Source organism: Dipodomys spectabilis, unplaced genomic scaffold (assembly GCF_019054845.1).
Source record: "Dipodomys spectabilis isolate Male_0828 unplaced genomic scaffold, ASM1905484v1 ptg000175l, whole genome shotgun sequence".
NCBI classification, from domain to species: domain Eukaryota; kingdom Metazoa; phylum Chordata; class Mammalia; order Rodentia; family Heteromyidae; genus Dipodomys; species Dipodomys spectabilis.
The window spans coordinates 11,861,353-11,886,557 of NW_024870852.1; the positions used below are offsets into that span (position 1 = coordinate 11,861,353).

Here is a 25,205-nt window from a genome sequence, read left to right on the forward strand (position 1 = left end):
TTGTGGGTATTTTAAGCAGAGTAGAACATGATCTAGCTTATTTTTGAAGCTTTTGTGGGGGGCTGGGGCTTGAACTTTGAATTCAACATAAACTTGGCCACCTCTTTTTTTTTTTTAAATTGTGAAAATACTATACACAGGGGTTACAATTACATGGGCAAGGTAATGAGTACATTTCTTTCTTTCTTTTTTTTTTTGTCAGTCATGGGCCTGAACTCTGGGCCTGGGCACTGTCCCTCAGCTCTTCAGCTCAAGGCTAGCGCTCGACCACTTGAGCTATAGCACCACTTCCGACTTTTTCTGCTTATGTGGTGCTGAGGAATTGAACCCAGGGCTTCATGCATGCAAGGCAAGCACTGTACCACTGAGCCACCTTCCCAGCCCCATGAGTACATTTCTTATCAAGCATTGTTGCCTCCTCCTTTGTTTCTCCTTCCCATCCCCCCCCCCCCCACGCCTTCCAAACTTGGCCACTTCTTGAGCCATGACTACACTTTGAACAATTTACTGGTTAACTAGAGATAAGATTTTCTCAGATTTGTTTGCTTGGGCTGACTCTGAACAATGATCCTCAGATCTCAGCTTTCTGAGTAGCTAACATTGTAAGCATGAGCCACACCAGTGCATAGCTATGTTTTGTTTATTTAAAATACTGCCATGGGCTGGGCATATGGCTTAGCCTCATGCTTGCCTAGCATGCATGAAGCCCTGGGTTTGATTCCTCAGTGCCAAAGAAACAGAAAAAGCCAGAAGTGGCACTGTGGCTCAAGTGCTAGAATGCTAGCCTTGAGTAAAAAAGAAACTCAGGGACAGTGCCCAAGCCCTGAGTTCAAACCCCAGGACTGGAAAAAAAAAAAAAAGTAATAATACTGCCAGGACCAGAGTTTACAAGATTACACCTGTAATCCTAGCTAGTCAGAAGGCTAAGATAACAAACCAGCTTAGGCCCAGAGCTGTGGCTACTGTGCAAATGTTGTACTGTCCCTGACTCAGGGACAGCACCCAGGCCCTGAGTTCAAGCCCCAAGACTGGCCAGAAAAAAAAAAAAAAGAAAAAAAGAAAAGAAATCTATTAGTGGCGCTGTAGCTCAAGTGGTAGAGCACTCGCCTTGAGCTGAAGAGCTGAGGGACAGCGCCCAGGCCCAGAGTTCAAGACCCACGACCGACAAAAAAAAAAAAAAAAAATCTATTGTGTTTTTGGCAAAGCACCTTACAATATACCAGAGTGGTTCTCTATAATTATTGGGAAAGAAATGATTGTTATTATTATTATTAGTGTGTGCGTGCGTGAGTGTGCCTGTGTGTGGGCTGGTCCTACGACTTCAACTCTAAGCTTGTATACTGTCCCTGAGCTTTTTTTTTTTAGCACTCTACCACTTGAGCCTTAGCCACATCCAGCCTTTTCTGAATAGTTTATTGGAGATAAGAGTCTCATGGACTTTCCTGCCCAGGCTGGCTTGGAACTGTGGTCCTCAGATCTCAGCCTCTGGAGTAGCTAGGATTATAGATGTGAGCCGCCAAGTGCCTGACTAATGTATATATTTTCTATTCAAAATAAAAATATTCTTTTTAGTATATTTTAGGTTATAAAACATCTGAAGTAGTAACAATGTAAATAAAAGGAGGTGAAGGAAAAATGTATCACAGTACAGAAATGAGCTAGTCAGTATGGGTGAGGTCAGATTTTTAGCTTTGGGCATTTTCATGTGTAATCAAAGGGTGAAAGATGTTGGATTTTATAAAATTTATTTCAGTAGGAATTATTCCATTGTATTTTGGCAGACCTGGAAGGCATCAAGATATTTAAAGAAGTTTTAGCCAGGAGTGGTGGCTCATGCCTGTAATCCTAGCTACTCAGGAGGCTGAGATCTGAGGATTGCGGTTCAAAGCCATCCAGGTTCAAAGCCATCCCGGACAGAAAAGGCCAAGACTCTTATCTCTAGTAAGCCACTCAAAACAGGAAGTGGCGCTGTGGCTCAAGTGGTAGAGTGTTTCCCATGAGCCAAAGAGCTTAGGGACAGCACCCAGGCCCAGAGTTCAAGCCCCATGACTAAAAAAAAAAAAAAAAAAGTTGGGCACCAGTGGCTCACACCTATAATTCTAGCTACTTAGGAGGCTGAGATCTGAGAATTGTGGTTTAAAGCCAGGCTGAGCAGAAAAGTCCCTGTGAGACTCTTCTCTCTAATTAACCACTCAAAAGCCAGTCATGGCGTTGTGATTCAAAGTGACAGAGCGCTAACCTTGAGCAAAAGAGCTCAGGAACAGTGCCCAAGCCCTGAGTTCAAGTCCCACGATGACAAAAAAAAAAAGAAAAGAAAAAGTTTTAGATATGTGTGTGTGTGGATAGATAGATAGATAGATAGATAGATAGATAGATAGATAGATAGATAGATAGATAGATAGATAGATAGATAGTGTGGGTTGTGGTGCTTAAACTCTGGGCCTGGGCACTGTACCTCAGCTCAAGGCTGAAGGGTAGTACTCTACCACTTGAGCCACAGCACCACTTCCAGTTTTCTGAGTGATTTATTGGGGATAAGAGTCTCATGGACTTTCCCACCTGAGATGGCTTTGAACTGGGATTCTCAGATCTCAGCCTCCTGACTGGCTCAGATTACAGGTGTGAGCCACTGACACCTGGCAAGTTTTAAATATTTTTATTGGTTAATTGGAGTAGAGTTTCCTGGACTTTTCTTCCCTGTCTGGCTTTGAACTTAGACATCTCAGCCACCTGAGTAATAGGTTTACAACTATGAGCCACTGGTGCCTGACTTTAATTGCACATTTTTCAAGTGAAAAATTTCCATGCTGATTGTATCTCCTTTGCCATGTTCAGGTTTGTTGTCCTGTTGTCCTGTTGGTGGTATGTCTGACAGTGGATCACAGCTTGGTTCAATGGGTAGCCTGACCATGAAATCACAACTTCAGATCACTGGTAAGTCATCTTTTTTTTTTTTTTCATGCTAGGGATTGGTATATCCTGAAAAGATAAAATACTTTACTCTCCTTCTATTCTCTCTTGCCCCAAGATTAAAAAATATTTATTTATTTTTTTTGTCAGTCATGAGGCTTGAAATCTGGGCCTGGGTGCTACCCCTTAGCTCTTCAGCTCAAGGCTTGCACTCTACCACTTGAGCCACAGCGCCACTTCCAGCCTTTTCTGTTTATGTGGTGCTGAAGAATGGAACCTAGGGCCTCATGCATGCTAAAAATAATTTTTATTTATTTATTTATTTTTATTGTTGGTCATGGGGCTTGAATTCTGGGCCTGGGCACTGTCCCTTAGTTCTTCAGCTCAAGGCAAGTGCTCTGCCACTTGAGCCACAGCAGCACTTCAGTTTTCTGAGTGGTTTATCAGAGATAAGTATCTCATGGATTTTCCTGCCTAGGCTGGCTTTGAACCGTGATCTTCAGATCTCAGCCTCCTGGGTAGCTAGGATTACAGGCATGAGCCATCAGTGCCTGGCTAAAAATAATTTTAAGGGCATAAAGTGTTTGTTTATTTGTTTGTTTGCTATTATAAAGGTGATGTACAGAGGAGAGCATTAAAATCTTTAGGGGCTGTTACATCTCATGTGCCAAATTAATGTTTGCAAATGAATGAAGTGTTTTGTTTTTTGTTTTTTTGTCGGTCATGGGGCTTGAACTCTGGGTTTGGGCAGTGTCCCTCAGCTTTTCAGCTCAAGGTGCGTGCTCTACCACTTGAGCTACCGTGCCACTTCCAGTTTTCTAGTGGTTTATTTGAGATAGGAGTCTTACGGTCTTTCTTTCCTGCCGTCTTTTCCTGCCCTCCTGCCTGGGCTGGCTTTGAACCGAGATCCTCAGATCTCAGCCTCCTGCGTAGTTAGGATTATAGGTGTGAGCCACCGACTCGCCCAGCTAGAACGAAGTGTTTAGATATATAAAGATAACATTTTAGCCAAGCACAAGTGCCTCATGCTTGTAATCCTAGCTATTCATACGGTTGAGATCTGAGGATCATGATTTGAAGCCAGCTTGGGTAGGAAAGTAAGTGAGACTCTTATTTCCAATTAACCACCAGAAAGCCAGAAGTGGAGCTGTGGTTCGGGTGGTAGAGTGGTAGACTTGAGCAAAAAAACCTCAAGAAAGTGCCCAGTGTTGGCTCTGAGTTCAAGTCTTTGAACTGGCACGCGCGCGCGCACACACACACACACACACACACATACACACCACAAAAATTACCTTTTATCCAGTGCCGAGACCCTAGGTTCAACCTCAGTACCAGCACACACGCACACACAACATAAAAGCCAGAATTATACAACTAGCACCAGTTTATTTTAGTACATTTTTCATCACTCCCGAAAAGAACCTTATATCCATTATCTCATGCTCATTACCCTCAGGTACCAACAGCCTAAGCAATCACATATCTACTTTTGTCTCTCAATTTTTCTATTCTGGATCTCTCGTGAATAGAATCACGTAACTTGTGGCCTATTGTGTCTCTTATCACTTAGCAAGTTTTCAACACTCATCCCCGTAATAGCATATATCAGTACTTGGATTTTTTTTCTTTTTTCTTTTTTTTGTGTGTGTATGCTTGTACTGGTGGTAGAATACCAGTCCTGAGTGAAAAAGCTAAGGGACAGCACCTACATCCTGAGTTCAAGCCCCAGTATTGGCACCAAAGACAAAACAGAGACCAAACAAATAATAGATAATGGTTATAATTAATTCTATAATTCTGTTTTGTTTGTTTGTTTGTTTTGGGTCGGTGGGGCTTGGGTGCTGTCCCTGGGCTCTTCATCTGTCCCTTGAACTATAGCTCTACTTGCGGTTTTTCTGGTGGTTAATTGGAGATAAAAGTCTCATGGACTTTCCGGCCTGGGCTGGCTTCAAATCATAATCCTCAGATCTCAGCCTCCTGAGTAGCTAGAATTACAGGCCTGTGCCACTGGCACCGGCTTGATTCTCTTTTTTCCAGTGGCTTTCCAATACATATATAATAAGACTCAAATTCCTAGAATGATGCTGGTGGCCCATATTTACAATGCTGCCTATTTGAGGGGCTGAGAATAGGATGTGGTCTAAGGCCAGAGAAGTTTGTGAGACCTTCTTCCCAACCCATAGCTGTTAGTGATGCTTATCATTCTAGCTATGTGAAAGGCAGTGATTAGAAGGATCGTGATTCCAGGTAAGCCTGGACAGTAAAATTTGCAAAACTTTTATCTCAGTGGAAGAAGCTAGGTGTGATGGTGCATACTTAGTACAGTGGAAAGCCTAAAACTGGTGGATCACGATTAGCTGTGTACCCCAGCAGGAAGTGAGACCCTATCTTAAGAAATAACCAATACAAAAAGGACATAGTTCAGAGGTAGAGTCCCTGTCTAGCAAGCAAAGGGCTATGAATTAAAACCCTAGTACAACCAGAAAACAAAACAACAATAAAAAAAGAACCCTAGGGGCTGGGAAGATGGCTCAGTGGTAGAACACTTGCCTTGTATGCCTGAGGCCCTGGGTTCAATTCCTGAGCACCACATAAGCAAAAAGAAAAAAGCCGGAAGTGGCACTGTGGCTCAAGTGGTAGAACGCTAGCCTTGAGCTGAAGAGCTGAGGGACAGCGCCCAGGCCCAGAGTTCAAGCCCCACGACCGGACCCAAAAAAAAAAAATAAAAAAATTAAAAAAAAAAAAAATAAAAAAAAGAACTCTTGACTTACAGAGCTCATCTTTACATTTGCCGTTCTTCCTTGAGCTTGATATACTTTTCCACTGTTTGAAAACTTGGCTCTGTCCGAAATGTATCTTCACTCTAATCTTTCCACCACTGGCTCATTGTTATTTACTGGTTGCTTACAAATATTCTTTGGAGGTTTTTTTTTCTACCAAGTTATATTCTGTCATATCAGCCCATTTTTCATCATAAAGACTTTTCTCTAACTACAGTATAATTTTCCTGAGAGCTAGCTTTTATGTACTTAATTGCTCTAGTCACAGAATTTAGAGCAGTATCTGATACAGTTAAATATTAGTTGACCAAGTTTTTTTTTTTTGTACCTGTACTGTGACTTGTGCTTGGGCATTGTCTGCTAGGTTTTACCCTCAAGATTGGCATTCTACCGCTTTAGCCACAGTTCTACTTCCAGCTTTTTGGTGGTTAATTTGAGATAATAATTTCATAGATTTTCCTTCCCAGGCTGGCTTCAAACTTAGATCCTCAGATCTCAGCCTCCTGAGTAATTTGGATTATAGACCAGCATCTGGTTTGTCCATTCTCCTTTTAATATATTTGAGTTCTGGGGCATTGGATACTAATAGTCAGAGTCTTTGTTTATTTGTTTTTTTTTTTTTTTTAATTGTGAAAATACTGTACAGAGGAGTTACAATTACATGGGCAAGGTAATGAGTACATTTCTTATCAAGCATTGTTGCCTCCTTTGTTTCCCCTTCCTATCCATTCCTATCCCCCCGTCCCCCCATCTCCCCCCCCCAAAAAAAAGTTGTAAAGTTCGTTTTTTAACATAATGATTTGTACTTCTCTTTGTTGCAATGGATCTACCTGTATCCCTATTTAAACGATTTGTTTTTTCCCTTCCCTTCCACAAATTATATCAGCATCAAATACAGTGAAAGCAGGGGTTATATTGTGGGGGAGGGACATACAAAGCAACAAAGAAATCATCCTATAAATATGTTAGAAACAATCACATGAAAGAAAAAAACATGTAAATACTTATCTTGGGGTTCATTTCCCTAACATCAACTTATCTGACCTTTTCTGCTTGTCTCAGACATATACTGGTTATTGCAAATTAGTCAGAGTCTTGATGGTTGATTTGGGGGAGTCCAGTATTTTCTTAGGAAGTTGGAGGAAACCTAAAGGTAATATGAATAAAATTAGCAAATACCTTAAAACTACTTCTCTGAGTAAACATAATCTGCTTAATTTTGAATGGAATTAAGTTCATTTGAGGACTGAATTAACATCTTAAATATTAAAATTTTTTTTTCTTTCACAGTCATCTCAGCAAAACTTAAAGAAAATAAAAAGAATTGGTTTGGACCAAGTCCTTATGTAGAAGTCATAGTAGATGGACAGTCAAAGAAGACAGAAAAGTGTAACAATACAAACAGTCCCAAATGGAAGCAACCCCTTACAGTGTAAGTTTAAAAGTATTTCCTATGGTATAACATTTAGTTGGTGAATAGAAATGCAGCTTTAATACACTTAATTCTTTGTTCTTTTTTCTTTGTAATCTCATACACTTTTCCCCCTAGTCCCTAGAACTTGCTCCTGTTTTTCTAGTCCCTCTCCCTATCCGTTTACTCTTCCTTTTCCTTCTCTGTCTCCCTCTTTCCCTTTCTTCTCCCCTCTTTACTTTTTATGTTGGTATTGGAGGTTGAACTCAGGGCTTAGGTGCTGTCCCCTAAACTTTTTTCACTTAATCCAAGAGGAGTACAAGGCCAACCTAGACTACATAATGAACCCTGTCTTAAAAATATATAATAGTGGGCTGGGAAGGTGGCTCAGTGGTAGAGTGCTTGCCTTGCATGCATGAGGCCCTGGGTTCAATTCCTCAGCACCACATAAGCAGGAAAAAAAAGCCAGAAGTGGTGCTGTGGCTCAAGTAGTAGAGTGCTAGTCTTGAGCTGAAGAGCTAAGGGACAGCGCCCAGGCCCAGAAGCTCAGGCCCCATGACTGGCAAAAACAAAAAACAAAAAAACCCAAAAAATATATATATAATAGTATATACATATATATATGTATATACTATTATATATATGTATATATTATATCATATATATCATATCATATATATCATATAATGTATATATATATATGTATATATATATATATATGTATATATATACATATATATATATATAAGATAGTTCGTTAGGTGCTGATGGCTCACCCCTGTAATCCTAGCTACTCAGGAGGCTGAGATCTGAAGATTGCAGTTCAAAAACCAGCACAAAGTCTGTGAGACTTTCTTATCTCCAGTTAACCAAAAAGCAGAAAGCAGAGCTGTGACTCAAGTTGTAGAGCATCAGGCTTGATCACAAAAGCTAATGGTTAGTGTTCAGGCCCTGAGTTCAAGCCCCAGTACTAGCACACACATACACAAAATTATATGCATGCATGCGTGTGTGTGTGTGTGTGTGTGCGCGTGTGCGTGCGTGCGCGCACATGCATGCATGTGTGTGCACGTGCATGTGTGTGTGAGAGAGATATTATGGTTATCTTTCCAACTGAGTACAACTAGGTCTAGTATTTCTCATTAACTACATAATATAGGTGTACATTAATATAGGCATATACTATATTTTAATGGTTCCCTATTGATAGACTAGTTGGTTTCTATTATTTTGTAATACTCTGATAATTTGGCTAGTGAAGTATTATTCATGTATATATCTTTATATTGTGGAATTCTCTTTTTTCTTTTTGGTGGTACTGGTGTTAAAAATCAGGCCTTGTGCTTGCTTGACTATTTGAGCATGTGTTTTGTTTTAGTTATTTTTCAGGTAGGTCTTAAATTTTTTTTTTTTTTTTTTTTGTCGGTCGTGGGACTTGAACTCTGGGCCTGGGCACTGTCCCTCAGCTCTTCAGCTCAAGGCGAGCGCTCTACCACTTGAGCTACAGCACCACTTCCGGTTTTCTGGTGGTTTATTGGAGATAGGAGTCTCACGGTCTCTCCTGCCTGGGCTGGCTTTGAACCGTGATCCTCAGATCTCAGCCTCCTGAGTAGCTAGGATTACAGGCGTGAGCCACCAGCGCCCGGCTAGGTCTTAAATTTTTACATAGGGCCAGCCTCAAACAATGATTCTCTCCTATCTATATTTAGTTAGGACTGTAGGTACTTACCTCTATACCCGACTTGTTAAGATGAGCCCTCACTATTTGTCAGGGCTGGCCTGGAAATGTGATCTTGCTGATCTCTACCTCCTGAGCTGAAATTACAAGCATGAGCCACTATGCCCAACTTACGTTGATATTTTTATCTGTGGAATGAATTTGTAAAAGTAAGGTAAAGCTCAGTTTTCAGCGCTTAGTTGACAAAGTTCCAAATGTTGGTATAATAACTAGCCTGTCATTGAGTACCCACTAAAGAGAATTATAGGCTGGTTAATTAGAAATAAGCCTGTCATGGACTTTTTTTTTGCTTGGCTTGGCTTCAAACCTCCGTCCTTAGATCTAAGCCTCCTGAGTAGCTAGTATTGTAGTTGTGAGCCACTGGTGCCTGCCAGTGATGTGCTTTTATAATCCCAACTATTTAGGATTATAGTATATGTAGGGAAAAAATGTGACACACTATCTGAAAAATAACTAAAGCAAAACAAAAAAAAAAGAGCTAAAGGTAGAGCTCAAGTGATAGAGTGCTCTCCTTGAGCTGAAGAGCTGAGGAACAGTGCCCAGGCCCAAAGTTCAAGCCCCACAACTGACAAAAAAATAAAATAAAATAAATAAAATAATTTTTTTCAGCTGAATTCTAGAAAGCACCTGCCTGGCAAATGTTGAGACCAAGAACTAAAAACCCAGTATCCTACCCATAAAAGAGTTAAATATGTAAACTTTTGTGTTTTTTTTAAAGTGAAATCTGTAAAAGATCAAAGGTTTCATAACAGCCAGAAGTTTTAGCTTAATAATAGACTGAATGCTCATTTTTTTTCCCCAAATGCTGTCATTGCTTACTAACTATATATTTTGAGGCTATTAATGCTATGCAGTCCTTAGTTCAGAAGTTAAGAAAAAAGAAATTTCCATTGTAGCCCTATATGGTGGTATTATTATGGAGCCCCAGGTATTTGGTAGAATTTACAGCTCAAGTATTTCAATTTTTAGCAATTTTAACACTACTTAACATAACTATTTAGCAGTCTTTCCAGCCTGCTTTCTAGAATTCAGCTGAAAAAAATTATTTTATTTATTTTATTTTATTTTTTTGTCAGTTGTGGGGCTTGAACTTTGGGCCTGGGCACTGTTCCTCAGCTCTTCAGCTCAAGGAGAGCACTCTACCACTTGAGCCCACATTGCCACTTTTGGTTTTCTGGTGGTTTATTAGAGATAAGAATCTCACAGACTTTCCTGCCCAGGCTGGCTTTGAACCGAGATCCTCAAATCTCATCCTTTAAGTAGTTAGGATTATAGGTGTGAGCCACCAGTGCCCGGCAATATTAATTTTTAAATGGATACAAAGTTTATTATATTTATTGGTACACTGTAATATTTCACTAAACTCTCTCCTTAGCATTTTAAACATTGTAAGCATTTAAATTTTTTGCTAATGTATTTGTGTGTGAAGTTCCTCTTGTAGGTCAACCACAAGCAAAACTGACCATATAAGCATGTTGCATTCAAGTACAATTTTTGTAAGATTATACAACATAGGCCAGTATTGGTTCTACAATAAATCGTAAGGACAGTGAGAGATGTTAGACATTAAAAGTTAATTATAATTTATTTAGAATCCTATTGTGATATTTAATGAAAATAATATTTTTCTCTTTTTTTCTCTTCTAGTATTGTTACCCCTGTGAGTAAATTACGTTTTCGTGTGTGGAGTCACCAGACACTGAAATCTGATGTTTTGTTGGGAACTGCTGCACTAGATGTTTATGAAACATTAAAGTCAAACAATATGAAACGTATGTATGTTAAAACCACAGAAATTATGGTTAGCTTTTATTTTTTCTGGAAGAAATTTATATACCAAACATGCAGAATGACTCTTGTTAAAATAGATTTGCCTTTGAGATTACTTGTTTAAAGTATTCTGAATAGCCTTGGTTTCACCATTCATTTTGGATCCAGTATTTTTAGTAAACATTGTTTTTCTTTTTTCTTTCTTGGTCCTGGTAGGGGCTCAAGCTCAGCAACTTGACTTCTCACTTGACTTGTTTGCTGAAGGCTGGTACTCTATCACTTGAGAGCCACAGTTCTGCTTCTAGCTTTTTGGTGGTTAATTGGACATAAGAGTCTCATGGTCTTTTTCTGCCATAGTTGTCCTCAAATTGTGATCCTTAAATCTCAGCCTCTTGGGGCTGGGAAGATGGCTCAGTGGTAGAGTGCTTGCCTTGCATGCATTAGGCCCTGGGTTCGATTCCTCAGCACCACATAAGCAGAAAAAGCTGGAAGTGGTGCTGTGGCTCAAGTGGTAGAGCACTAGCCTTGAGCTTAAGAGCTGAGGGACAGTGCCCATGCCCAGAGTTCAGGCACCATGACTGGCAAAAAAAAAAAAAAAAAAAAAATCTCAGCCTCTTGAGTAGCTAAGATTACAGGTGTGAGCCTGTAGACATACTTTTCCCCCCCTCCTAATCCTTCCTTGATTATCTAAATCTTATTTTTAAGAATTTTCTTATTTGTATAAATTTTATTAGATATAAACCATTCTTAAGTTTTGGTTTCCTCTATTATAATCAAAGTATATTTCAATAAATAATCTTTGTTGTCATGCTGGCTCATTTTATTCTGCAGCCTTACAAAGATAGAATGAATATAAGAGACGTAATAAATTGAGGTGTTTAATATTTTACATTGTGGATATTAGACATTAGCAAAGCTATCTTTTTTTGTTGTTGTTAGTTGTAGAGCTTGAACTCTGGGCCTGGGCCTCTGTCCCTCAGCTCTTCAGCTCAAGGAAAGCACCCTACCACTTGAGCCACAGTGCCACTTCTTGTTTTCTGGTGGTTTATTGGATATAAGAGTCTTACAGACTTTTCTGCCGGGGCTGGCTTTGAACCTCAATCCTCAGATCTCAGCCTCCTGAGTTGCTAAAATTACAGGTGTGAGCCACCGGTGCCCGGCTCAGAGCTATCTTTAAATACAATGCTTTGACTAAAAAAGATTTTAAATCTTTGGTGACATATATAGTAAAATGATTTCTGTAACACATGTACAGGTTTTAATTAAATTAGATTCTTAAGATGGTTTAAACGAAAAATGAAATTTTTTTGTATAATCTTGCTCTTTCAGTTGAAGAAGTGGTTGTGACTCTGCAGCTTGTAGGTGACAAAGAACCAACAGAGACAATAGGAGACTTGTCAATTTGTCTTGATGGGCTGCAGTTAGATGCTGATGTTGTTACTAATGGTGAAACTACATGTTCAGAAAGTAAGTGTTCACTTTTTTTGATATAGGGTCTCACTCTGTTGTCTAGGCTAGCCTTGAACTCACAATAAGGTCTGCATCAAATAACCAGTGTAGGACAGGATGTGGTTCAAATCTTAGGAGGCCCTGAGTTCATCCTCAGTACCACCAAAATAAAATAATAAACAATAAATAATAATAAAAATGGAAATTGCCACTGTAGTATGCTATCTGTAAATATGATTATTGTTATTTTTTTTTTTTTGGTCAGTTTTGGGGTTTGAACTCAGGGCCTGGACACTGTCCTTGAGCTTTTTTGCACACTACCATGTTAATCCACAGTGCCACTTCCGGTTTTCTGATGGTTAGTTGGAGATAAGGAGATAAGAGTCTGATGGACTTTCCTATCCATTCTAGCTGGCTTCAATTGCTGATCTTCATATCTCAGCCTCCTGAGAAGCTAGGATTATATGCATGAGCCACCAGTGTCTGGCTTGTTGTGATTCTTTTTCAGAAAACCAACATGTTATTTCTTGTTTAAAAAGACTTTGGTCACTTTAAATGATTTCTTTTTAATGTGTTCTTTCTATGAACTAAAACCATTTGTACTTTTTTTTTTTTTTGTCTGTCGTGGGGCTTGACCTCGGGGCTTGGGTACTGTCCCTGAGCTCTTCAGCTCAATGCTAGCATTCTACCACTACTTGAGCCACAGTGCCACTTCCAGTTTTCTGGTGGTTTATTGGAAATAAAGAGTCTCACAGACTTTCCTGCCTGGCTGGTTTTGAACTGTGATCCTCAGATCTCAGCCTCCTGAGTAGCTATAGGATTACAGGTGTAAGCCACCAGTGCCTGGTACTTCCAGCTTTTTCTGTGTATGTGGTACTGAGGAATTGAACCCAGGGCTTCATGCATGCAAGACAAACACTCTACCCCTAAGCCACCTTCGTAGCCTGATACAGTATTTTTAGCTGCACGTACTCTAGACAAAACAAGTTCTTGTTGAGGTTTAGATACAACTCCAAATCCTTGTAAGTACTAGACCAGACAAATAATATAAGCTGAAAACCATTTGCCATCCTTCTTCCATTTCTCAGAGTTTTCTGTTTTTATGACAAAACCAATAGCTTATATGTATGCTGGTATATTAGAATTTATGATTTATTGGGTTTTGCTAAAGGTGACTAAACCTAAACCACAATTAAAGTTTCTGGTGATACCTGAGCATCTGATAATATGTTTAATAAAACTTCTTGCCAGTACATCTCTAACAGATATTTTCCTCACTTAGTAATATGCTGTTTTTTTTTACTTTTACCACAGATTTCAGAGTCCTTAAGACAAGGAACAGATTAATATTTCCCTTGATTAATCTAACAAAGAATTTTTTTTTTTTTTTGGTTGTGGGGCCTGAACTTTGGGCGTGAACACTGTCCCTCAGCTCTTCAGCTCAAGACTAGTGCTCTACCACTTGAGCCACAACACCACTTCCAGCTTTTTGTGCTTATGTGGTGCTGAGGAATCGAAACCAGGGCCTCATGCATGCAAGGCAAGCACTTTACCACTGAGCCACCTTCCCAGACCAAAAGAACTTTTAGTTTACATAGAACTATATTTTGGAATTGTTTGGTACTATTGCTCTTTATTTATTTATTTATTTATTTATTTATTTATTGTCGGTTATGGGGCCTGAACTCTGGGCCTTGGTGCTGTCCCTTAGCTCTTCAGCTGAAGGCTAGCGCTCTGCCACCTGAGCCACAGGGCCACTTCCAGCTTTTTCTGCTTATGTGGTGCTGAGGAATCGAACCCAGGGCCTCATGCATGCAAGGCAAGTGCTCTACCACTGAGCCACCTTCCCAGCCCCTGCTCTCTTCCATTTAATACATTGGTGAAGGACTTCCTACTTTTTTTTTTTTTTTTGCTTATGTGGTGCTGAGGAATCGAACCCAGGGCCTCAGGCATGCAAGGCAAGCGCTCTACCACTGAGCCAACTTCCCAGCCCTTCCTACTTTCCTTTTAACTCATGACTTTTATTATAGCAAGACTTATAACATAGTCCCAAAGTTTCTTCCAGATTTTTTTTTTTAATATATTCAGGTTTTTTTTTTTTTCCCAGTTGTGGGGCTTGAACTCTGGGCCTGGGCCCTGTCCCTCAGCTCTTCAGCTCAAGGCGAGTGCTCTACCACTTAAGCCATAGCGCCACTTCTGGATTTCTGGTGGTTTATTGGAGATAAGAGTCTCACAGACTTTACTGCCCGGGCTGGCTTTTTTTTTTTTCTTTAGGGTCCGGTTGTGGGGCCTGAACTCTGAGCCTGGGCGCTGTCCTTCAGCTCTTCAGCTCAAGGCTAGTGCTCTACCACTTGAGCCACAGCACCACTTCCGGCTTTTTTCTTTTTGCTTATGTGGTGCTGAGGAATCGAACCCAGGGCCTCATACGTGCAAGGCAAGCGCTCTACCACTGAGCCACCTTCCCAGCCCCTCCCGGGCTGGCTTTGAACTGTGATCCTCAGATCTCAGGATTACAGGCGTGAGCCACCAGCACCTGGCCAGATTGGGTTGTTAAGGTAAATGAGGGTATGCCAACTTATACTCAAGGCTTTATGCTCTTACTCAGTTTTTCTCCATCACAGCTGGTGCATTATACCACTTGAACCATACTTCCATATGGACTTCTTTGCCTTGTTTTGAATTGTGATACTCAGATTTCAGCCTCTGGAATAGCTAGAATTAAGCCAGCACCTGGCTTCTCATTGCACATTTTTGAGGTTTATCTAAGCATGAACATGTTTCAGTAGTTGTTTTTTTGTTTGTTTGTTTGTTTTTTGGTCAACCATGGGGCTTGAACTCTAGGTCTGGGTACTGTCCCTGATCTCTTCAGCTTAAGGCTAGCACACTACCACTTGAGCCACAGTGCCACTTCCGGCCTTTTTTTTTTTTGTTTATGTGGTGCTGAGGAATTGAACACAGGGCCTCATGCATGTGAGGCAAGCACTCTACTGCTGAGCCACCTTCCCAGCCCCTCAGTAATTGTTTTTTAATGAGTACTTTTCATTGTGTAAGTATGTAATATTTTATTTATCCATTTCCCTGTATCATTTTTAAAATGTATGATTCTACCTTCAGCTCTGCAAAAGAAAAAAATGAAAGGTATGTTATTAGACTGGATCAGATATTTGCTAAGTACAGTGTAGTATGTTTGACTCCCCATCTTTTTATTGAATTAATCCATTACTCTGCTCTAGTGTAATGTAATAATGATTGTACTGTTTGAAACATTACTGTATCCAAGGAGTATTATTCCTTACCAAACGCATTTAGACCATTGAATTCTTGTTTCTACACTTTGTTTTCCTGTGTCTAAAACCTATTTTTCCTACTGTTTGCCCATCTCTAACAGCTTCCTTTTAACACTTAGTTCTGACAAAGTCCAAGGAATATTTCCCATGAATAAAACTGAAAGAAAACATGAACAGTTGAAGTGAAGGTATGATCCAAGTGGCAGAATGATACCCTTGAGGAAAAAGCTAATAAGCAAGAGCATAAGGTCCTGAGTTTAACCTCCAAAACCAGCATAAAAACAGAAGCATAAACATTTTGGCATTTATCTTCACTCTTAGAGTTGTTTTAACTTTTTTTTGGGGGGGGGTCTGGTCGTGGGGCCTGAACTCTAGGCCTGGGCGCTGTCCCTCAGCTCTTCAGCTCAAGGCTAGAGCTCTACCACTTGAGCCACAGTGCCACTTCCAGCTTTTTTCTTTTTGCTTATGTGGTGCTGAGGAATCGAACCCAGGGCCTCATGCATGCAAGGCAAGTGCTCTACCACTGAGCCACCTTCCCAGCCCTCTTAGAGTTGTTTTATGCCATTCTTATTCTTAAAAGCATGCCAGGTGCCGGTTGCTCACTCCTGTAATCCCAGCTCCTCAAGAGGCTGAGATCTCAGGATTGCAGTTCAAAGCCAGCCTGGGCAGGAAAGTCCATGAGACTCTCTTTTTTTTTTTTTTGCTTATGTGGTGCTGAAGGAATCGAACTCAGGGCCTCATGCATGCAAGGCAAGCACTCTACCACTCAGCCACCTTCCCAGCCCCTCCATGAGACTCTTATCTCCAATAAACTACCAGGAAACCACAAGTGGTGCTGTGGCTAGAGTGGTAGAGCGCTTGCCTTGAGCTGAAGAGCTGAGGGACAGTGCCCAGGCCCAGAGTTTTTTAAAAAAAAAAAAAAAAAAGCTGTTTTCTTTGTACCTATTTAAGGGTCCTATATATAACAGACAGTTGTAATAGTTTTGTTCTTTTCAGAGTTTTGCTTTAATGATTATGTTTTTTTTTTTTTATCATTTTTCTTGAAGTATTTAGGGTATAAAAGTTGACCAAATATTATATGTTTAATTCTAAATCAAATCTATCAAAAAAGGGAAAAGTAGTTTATGAATATTATACTTTAGCTAATTAACCTTTTACCATGATGATAAATATCTGTATAAAATTTTGGTAAGACATTTCAATTATAAGAACATTTAGCACATTTTTCCTGGAAAACTCAGTTTTTAATTTAAGTGATACATTCTTTACTAGAAATACTTAATCAGGGGCTGGGAAGGTGGCTCAGTGGTAGAGCGCTTGCCTTGCATGCCTGAGGCCCTGGGTTTGATTCCTCAGCACCACATAAGCAAAAAGAAAAAAGCCGGAAGTGGTGCTGTGGCTCAAGTGGTAGAGCCCTAGCCTTGAGCTGAAGAGCTGAGGGACAGCACCCAGGCCCAGAGTTCAGGCCCCATGACCGGACCCTCCCCCCAAAAAAAAGAAAAAAGAAAAATTTAATTAAAAGCTTTGCTTGCATGACATATTTAGGAGACTCTTTTTAAACTAATTTTACTTAAATTTTATTGATGTTAAAGGTACCTCACAGAATGATGATGGCTCTAGACCCAAGGATGAAACAAGGTAAGAGTATATTGCTTCCCACCACAAAATGCAAAGAGATACAAGGGAGAATTAATGTAAATTTATTAAAATTGCAGTTTCAGATTGGTTAAAAAAAATCATGTAATACAACTTAAGTATATGTTCACTTTTTTATTGAAAATAAAACATGGGGCTGGGAAGGTGCCTCAGTGGTAGAGCACTTGCCTTGCATGCTCGAGGCCCTGGGTTCGATTCCTCACCACCACATAAGAAAAAAGCCAGAAGTGGTGCTGTGGCTCAAGTGGTAGAGCGCTAGCCTTGAGCTGAAGAGCTGAGGGACAGCGCCCAGGCCCAGAGTTCAGGCCCCATGACCGGACCCAAAAAAAAAAAAAGAAAATAAAACGTATGTGCACAACAAAAAATGATTCAATACCTGATGGCTCATATTTCTTCCTCCCTTCCTTCCTCCTTTCCTTCCTTCCTTCCTTCCTCCCTCCCTCCTTCCCTCCCTCCCTCCTCTCTCTCTCTCTTCTTTCTTTTTTTTTTTTTGGTCCGGGTCGTGGGGCCTGAACTCTGGGCCTGGGCGCTGTCCCTCAGCTCTTCAGCTCAAGGCTAGCACTCTACCACTTGAGCCACAGCGCCACTTCCAGCTTTTTTCTTTTTGCTTATGTGGTGCTAAGGAATTGAACCCAGGGCCTCAGGCATGCAAGGCAAGCGCTCTACCACTGAGCCACCTTCCCAGCCCTCTCTCTTTTATTTCTTTGTGTGCCTTCCTTCCTTCCTCCCTCCCTCCCTCCCTCCCTCCCTCCCTCCCTCCCTCCCTCCCTCCCTCCCTTTCTTCCCTCCCTCCCTCCCTTCCTTCCTTCCCTCCCTTGAACTCTGGGCCTGGGCACTCTCCCTGAGCTCTTTGACTCTCAAGGCCAGTGCTGGCTCAAGGCGAGTGCTCTACCAGTTGAGTCATAATGCCACTTCCAGTTTTCTGGTGGTTTATTGAAGAGTCTCACAGATTTTCCTGCACAGTCTGGATTTGAACCATGATCCTCAGATCTCAACCTCCTGAGTTGCTAGGATTATAGGCGTGAGCCACCAGGCTACAAATTTGTTGATGGAACAGATTTTGTTAAAACTTACCCGATGACTGGGCTGGGAAGGTAGCTCAGTGGTAGAGCGCTTGCCTTGCATGCTCGAGGCCCTGGGTTTGATTCCTCAGCACCACATAAGCAAAAAGAAAAAAAGCTGGAAATGGCGCTGTGGCTCAAGTGGTAGAGCGCTAGCCTTGAGCTGAAGAGCTGAGGGACAGTGCCCAGGCCCAGAGTTCAGGCCCCATGACCGGACCCAAAAAAAAAAAAAAAAAAAACTTATCCAATGGCAAAGGAGGAGGCTACAATGCTTGATAAGAAATGTACTCATATCTTGCCCGTGTAATTGTAACCCCTCTGTACAGTATTTTCACAATTAAAACAAACATATATATGACCATTATAAAAAGAAAACTTATCCAATGGGGCTGGAAGATGGCTCAGTGCTTGCCTCGCATGTACTAGGCCCTGGGTTCGATTCCATGTAAACAGAAAAAGCTGGAAGTGGCACTCTGGCTGAAGTGGTAGAGCCCTAGCCTTGAGCTGAAGATCTTAGGGACAGTGCCCAGAGTTGAAGCCCCATGACAGACCCAAAAAATTAATTAATTAATTAAATTTAAAAAAATATATTATCTGATGGACCAGAGATATTAGTTGAATACCCTGATGGGTTTGCAAGTAGTAGAGTCAAAATTGCAGCTGATGCATCTTCGAACTGGCGTCTTATATTCTGGTTTCTTTTTTTTTTTCTTTTTTTTAAACTGGTCCTGAGCCTTGAACTCTGGGCTTAGGTACTATCCCTGAGCTCCTTTTGCTCAAGGACAGTATCTACCACTTGAGCTACAGCACAGCTTCCAGCTTTTTCTGTGATTAAGAGTGTCATGTATTTTCCTGCCCAGGCTGGTTTCAAACCTCGGTCCTCAGATCTCAGCCTCCTGAGTAGCTAGATTACAGATCTGAGCCACCAGCACCCAGCTTATATTCTGGTTTCTAACTAAGACAGTAGTAATAGTTTCCTACCTAATAATGCCTGATAGTGTCCTTCCTTCTGTTTTGTTGATGTCATTGCTTAAAGTAATGACATCTTTATGAAAACGTCAGTAGGCAACTGGATACAATGCCTTCTTTTTCCTGGCACAGGATAGCTTGTCTTCAAACTTGTATTAACATTAATAGCCAATAGAAACCAAGAACACAATGATAGCAAAGTTACCTATGCTTGTGATAAAGTAGTGCTTTTTTCCCCTAAGATTTGGGATTTTGACAACTTGACTTTATTCCTGTTTATGCAAGGCCTTCCAAAGATTTATTTGAAATCTGAATTAGGTATACCTAATAATGTGATAATAGTATGTTAAGTCGTCTGATAATGACTGGTAATTTTGGTCTTTCTGCCTTAAAAATTTTTTTTTCAATTCAAAAGTGCCAGTGGCTCATGCCTATAATCCTAGCTACTCAGGAGGCTGAGATCTGAGGATCGCAGCCCAGGCAGTAAAGTCTGTGGGACTCTCCAATTAACTACCAAGAAGTTTCAAGTGGAGGTGTGGCTCTGGTAGAGTGCTAGCCTTGAGCAAAAAAGTTCAGGGACAGGGCTGGGAAGGTGACTCAGTGGTAGAGCGCTTGCCTTGCATGCATGAGGCCCTGGGTTCCATTCCTCAGCACCACATAAGCAAAAAGAAAAAAGCCTGAAGTGGTGCTGTGGCTCAAGTGTTAGAACACTATCCTTGAGCTGAAGAGCTGAGGGACAGCAGCACCCAGGCCCAGAGTTCAGGCCCCACAACCAGACCCCCCCCCAAAAAAAAAAAAAGTTCAGGGACAGCACCTAGGACTGATACATACACAAATATATGCATACATGCAAACATACATACATACATTCAAAGGATATTTGTTTTTTCTTCCTTCCTCCTAACCTAGAGTGAACACAAATGGATCAGATGACCCTGATGATTCAGGGTCTGGTGAAAATAGGAGAACCAATGGGAACAATTCTCCATCACTCTCCAATGGTGGGTTTAAGCCTTCTAGACCTCCAAGACCTTCACGACCACCTCCACCCACACCTCGAAGACCAGGTGTGTACCTTAGCTTTCAATACCATTTTGTAAATAACATTCTATTTGGTTATTAATCCACAGGATATCAATTACTAGCTTTTCTGAAGTCAGTTTACTGATTGTATGTGTGTGTGTGTGTTACATTTCAGATTTGTGTTCAGAAAGATCTTTGAATAGATAACCCAGAAAGTTAGTGCCTTTGTCCTAAGTTTTTCTTCCAGGAGTGAAGTTACAGAAACATTGCTCTATTGAGAATGAAAATTGAATAATTGAAAATAAAATATTGACTACAGATAAGATTGTAACTTTTTAGCATGATTTGTAACTGTAAGACATGTAAGAATGTCTTATAGTTATTAATTTGGTTGCTTCCCATATTGTCCTTACAAAGGTGACCGTGGTAAATGGTAATCAGATTTTGAACCAACAACTATGCAACAAATAAACATATTTCATGTAGTAAAACTGTAAACACAGGCAGAATATTCATTTTTCTATTTAGCTATAACAAATATTCACTTAACATTTTATTATTTCTTATGATACTATGTAGGTAAGGAATGAGAATTAAGCCAGTTATTAGAAAAATGGTTTGTCCACAAATTATTTTATTAAATAAGTTTATGTTTAATTGTACATGTGTTTTGCTTCTCTGTAGATAATCATGTTAACAATGTATTCAAAGTTTTTTTTGGTGTGTATTGTATTTTTTGGTCAGTCGTGGGTCTTGAACTCTGGGCCTGGGCTGTCCCTGAGCTCTTTAGCTCAAGGCAAGTGCTCTACCACTTGAGCCACAGCCACAGTGGTACTTCTGGTTTAGAGTGCTTTCCTATCATGTATATGGTCCTAAGTTGATCACCAGCACCACAGAAATCAATTAGTAAAATCATTTTAATTTCCTGTGGTATCATGAAATTAGAATCTATATATGCATTATAATTAATAATGAGACATAGGGTAGACCAGAGCTAAACCATGAACAAAGGAGATATTGCCATCTCTATTATTTTTCTTTCATTTTCTTTTCTTTTTTTTGGGGGGGGGGGGCCCTGGTTGTGGGGCCTGAACTCTGGGCCTGGGCACTGTCCCTCAGTTCTTCAGCTCAAGGCTAGCGCTCTACCACTTGAGCCACAGCACCACTTCCGGCTTTTTTTTCTGCTTATGTGGTGCTGAGGAATGGAACCCAGGGCCTCATGCCTGCAAGGCAAGCGCTCTACCACTGAGCTACCTTCCCAGCCCCTTTTCTTTCATTTTCATCTGCATCTTTTTTTTTGGCCAGTCCTGGGGCTTGAACTCAAGCCTGGGTACTGTCCCTGAGCTTTTGCTCAAGGCTAGCACTCTACCACTTGAGCCCCAGTGCTACTTCTGGCTTTTTTATTTATGTGGTGCTGAGGAATAGAACCCAGGGCTTCAAGCATGCTAGGCAAGCACTCTACCACTAAGCCACATTCCCAGCACCTTTCATCTGCATTTTAAGTTTGTTCAACATTACCTTTTGCTTATTTGTTTTTTATGGTGGTGTTGGGGTTTGAACTGGTATCTTGCTTGTTCAGTTTGACCCACAATTCTACCCTGGCTTTTTGTTGGTTGTATTATTTTGGAGATGAAGTGTTATGGACGCTTTTTTTTTGCCCAATCTGACTACCAACCTTGAAATCTGGAGAGATCTAACCCTCCCGAGGAGCTAGGATTATAGGTGTGAGCCACTGGTGCCTGGCATTACCTTTTTTTTTTTTTTTTCTTTAAGATTCTATTCTGATTTTAGATTTCAGAACTTAAAAAATTCTTTTCATTTTTTTCCTCCAAATCTATAGCATCTGTCAATGGCTCACCATCTACCACTTCTGAAAGTGATGGATCTAGTACTGGTTCTCTACCATCAACAAATACAAATACCTCTGAAGGAGCAACATCTGGATTAATAATTCCTCTAACTATTTCCGGAGGCTCAGGTCCTAGACCATTAAATACTGTAACTCAAGCTCCCCTACCACCTGGGTAAGTAACTTTTTTGGTTAATATTTATTTTCTCTATCTGCATATACTCATTAATAGAAAAAGTAACACTGCATTCTTTTGTCATCTTCAAGCAATTGTAATTGATTTGGGGGAATGTAGAGTCAAAGCTTATATATAACATTCGAAATACTTGTAATTTTAGCTATTCAGGAGGCTGAAATTTGAGAATCATGGTTTCAAACCAGCCCAAGCAAGGAAGTCTGTGAGACCCCCTGTCTCACAGACCCCCCCTTCCCCCCCCCTCCCCCCCCCCCCCCGCCCCAGTTGAACTTGGCCTGGGTGTTCACTGTCCCTAAGTTCTTCAAGCCCAAGGTGAGACTCTTACCACTTTGAGCCCCAGTGCCATTTCCTGTTTCCTGGTGGTTAATTGGAGATAAGAATCTCATGAACTTTCCTGCCCTGGCTGGCTTCAAACCATAATTTTCAGATCTGAGTAGGATTATAGGTGTGAGCCACCAGCGCCCAGCTCTGTGAGACTTTTATTTCCAATTAACCAGCAAAAAGCCAAAAATGGAACTGTTACTCAGGTGGTAGAGTTCCAGCGTTGCACACAGCTCTAAAGGACTATATTTAGGCCCTGAGTTCAAGTCCTAGAACCAACACCAAAAAATGTAAAAGAAAAAGATCTTCTCATTTCCTACAAGAAATAAAAGTGTTTTGGGGTGTTTTTGTTTTTGTTTTTGAGACACGATCTTGTGGCCCAAACTGGCCTTAAACTTGAGAGCCTCTTGTACCCACCTCCAAGGATAGGATTACAGGCCACCCACATCTAGCCTAAGAATTTTTTTAAAACTAAAAAGCCTTGAACCATAGAAAAATAATCAAGGCCAAGTAATAAGCTAGTCACTAATTCAGACAATATTTTTTCTTTTGTTTTTTGGACAGTCCTGGGGCTTGAACTCAGGGCCTAGGCACTATGCCTTAGCTGCTTTTTACCGTTTGAGCCACAGCACCACTTTTTGCTTTTTCTGAGTAGTTTATTGGAGATAGGAGTCTCAAGATCTTGGCCTCCTGAGTAGCTAGTATCATAGGTGTGAGCCACTGGCTTCTGCCTAAATCTTAATCTTCCTATTTATACTTCCCATATGGCAGAGGTGACAGGTTCATTATTATTGGCTTCTTATTGGTTGAGATGGGGCTAAAACCTCCAGATCTTAGTCTTCTAGGTAACTAATATTACAGGTATACGTCACCACACACACAGCTTCTTATTAGTATTTTTAATTTTGTGTTTAAGATGGGAACAGAGAGTGGACCAGCATGGGCGAGTTTATTACGTAGATCATGTTGAAAAAAGAACAACATGGGATAGACCTGAACCTCTACCTCCTGGGTAAGTATCTGAATTAGAAAAGAAAAAAAATTGTTTATTCAAAGGTATTAATTACATCTGTACAAAATCTTCCCCCATATGCTGTGTTACTAATTTACATCTCCTTGTCAGTCCTTTCTCTGCATTTTTATTTTGTAGTTGGCACAAAATAGAATGAAGAGAGCAAGAGAGCTGGAGAGTTGATTCAGAGCCTGTCTTTTTTATTATTATTATTTTTTGGTCCGTCATGGGGCTTGAACTCTGGGCTTGGGCACTGTCCCTGAGCTTTTCAGCTTAAGGCAAGTGCACTACCACTTGAGCCACAGTGCCACTTAAGAGCCTGACTTTTTTTTTTTGCGGGGGGGGGGGGGTGAGTGGGCAGGACTGGGCTTGACTTTCTTGCCTGGGCTGGGTTTGAACTGTGATCCTCATATCTCAGCCTCTGGAGTAGCTAGGATTACAAGCTGGTGCCCAGCTTGTCCTGAATTTTTTTGCTCAAGGCTAGTGCTCTACCACTTGAGAGCTCTATCACTGGAAGCTCTGCTTCCAGTTTTTGTGGTAGATAATTAGAGATAAAAGTTTCACGGACTTTCTTGTCTGGGCTGGCTTTGAATCATGATCCTCAAATCTTAGCCTCTTGAGTAGCTAGGATTAGAGGCATGAACTACCAGCACCCAGCTTCAATTGCCTTTTTTGCTTAGGCCTGGCATTCTGCCACTTGAATCATACCTCTACTTCTAGTTTTTTTTCTGGCTAATTGGAGATAAAAGCTTCTCAGATTAGTCTACCCAGTCTGGCTTCAAACTTCAATCCTTAGATTTCAACCTCATGAGTAGCTAAAATTGTAGATGTGAGCCACTATTGTCTAGTTTCACTCATTTTTGATTTATAGATCCCATAGTTCAGATGTTGGCATGGCTCAAGTGGTAGAAAGGCAAGGCCCTGAGAACAAAGTTTAGGACTGCCACCCCCTCAAAAAAACAGAAAAAGCTAGCATAGATTCCATAGTTGATGTTCAGTAAATTTTACTATCCAATTATTTACCTAGCCACAAAGTTAATTCCTTCCTTCCTTCCTTTCCTCCTTCCTTCCTTCTTTCCTTTCTTCCGTTTTTCCTTTCTTCCTATTCTCCTTCCCTCCTTCTTTCCTTCTCTCCTTCATTCTTGTGCTGCTACTGGGCCTTTGAACTCAGGACCTAGGCACCATCCTTTCACTTTTGTACTCAAGGCTGATGCCCTAATACTTGATGGACAACTCCAGTTCCATCTTTTGCCAATTGCTTGGATATAAGGGTCACATGGACTTTGCTGCTTGGGCCTGATTCACAGATCTCTACCTTCTGAATAGCTAGGATGATAAACATGAGCCACCAGTATCTGGCTTAGTATTAGTTTCTTCAGAGTAATTATTGCAAGATGCTGGTGGCATTAAATCTGTAATCCTAGCTACTTGGAAGATTGAAATATGAGGATTGTGGTTCGAAGCCAGCCCAGGCAGGAAAGTCCATGAGAATTGTATATCCAATTAACCAGCAAAAAGATGTATGTGGAAGTGTGGTTCAAGTGGTAAAGGGCCATCTTTGAGTAATAAGGCTAAGAAAGAGCATGAGATTCTTGAGTTCAAGTTTCTGCACGTGTACACACATGTGTGTGCACACAGAAGTAATTAGTTAGCTGAATAAGAATTATAGCTTTTATGATATATTAAAACAAAGTCCCTAGTTTTTTTGTTTGTTTGTTTTTTTGGGGGGGGGGGTGTCCGGTCATGGGGCCTGAACTCTGTCCCTCAGCTCTT

The 25,205-nt window shown here is 40.7% G+C and overlaps 1 protein-coding gene across 2 annotated transcripts in view; it reads left to right on the forward strand.

Moving 5' to 3' along the window:
* The window catches only part of Itch (itchy E3 ubiquitin protein ligase), a 104,322-nt gene that overhangs the window by 22,690 nt on the left and 56,427 nt on the right, over positions 1 to 25,205 (forward strand). The window contains exons 3-11 of one of the 2 annotated variants that reach the window (XM_042694281.1): positions 2,742 to 2,747; positions 2,850 to 2,934; positions 6,981 to 7,122; positions 10,487 to 10,611; positions 11,939 to 12,076; positions 16,938 to 16,983; positions 19,941 to 20,098; positions 21,895 to 22,078; positions 23,337 to 23,432. In XM_042694281.1, the coding sequence (XP_042550215.1) occupies positions 2,865 to 2,934; positions 6,981 to 7,122; positions 10,487 to 10,611; positions 11,939 to 12,076; positions 16,938 to 16,983; positions 19,941 to 20,098; positions 21,895 to 22,078; positions 23,337 to 23,432 (959 nt within the window). In that variant the 5' untranslated portion in view covers positions 2,742 to 2,747; positions 2,850 to 2,864. Of the gene's footprint in view, positions 1 to 2,741; positions 2,748 to 2,835; positions 2,935 to 6,980; positions 7,123 to 10,486; positions 10,612 to 11,938; positions 12,077 to 16,937; positions 16,984 to 19,940; positions 20,099 to 21,894; positions 22,079 to 23,336; positions 23,433 to 25,205 lie in introns of both variants that reach the window. The other variant, XM_042694280.1, reaches the window with a different exon arrangement.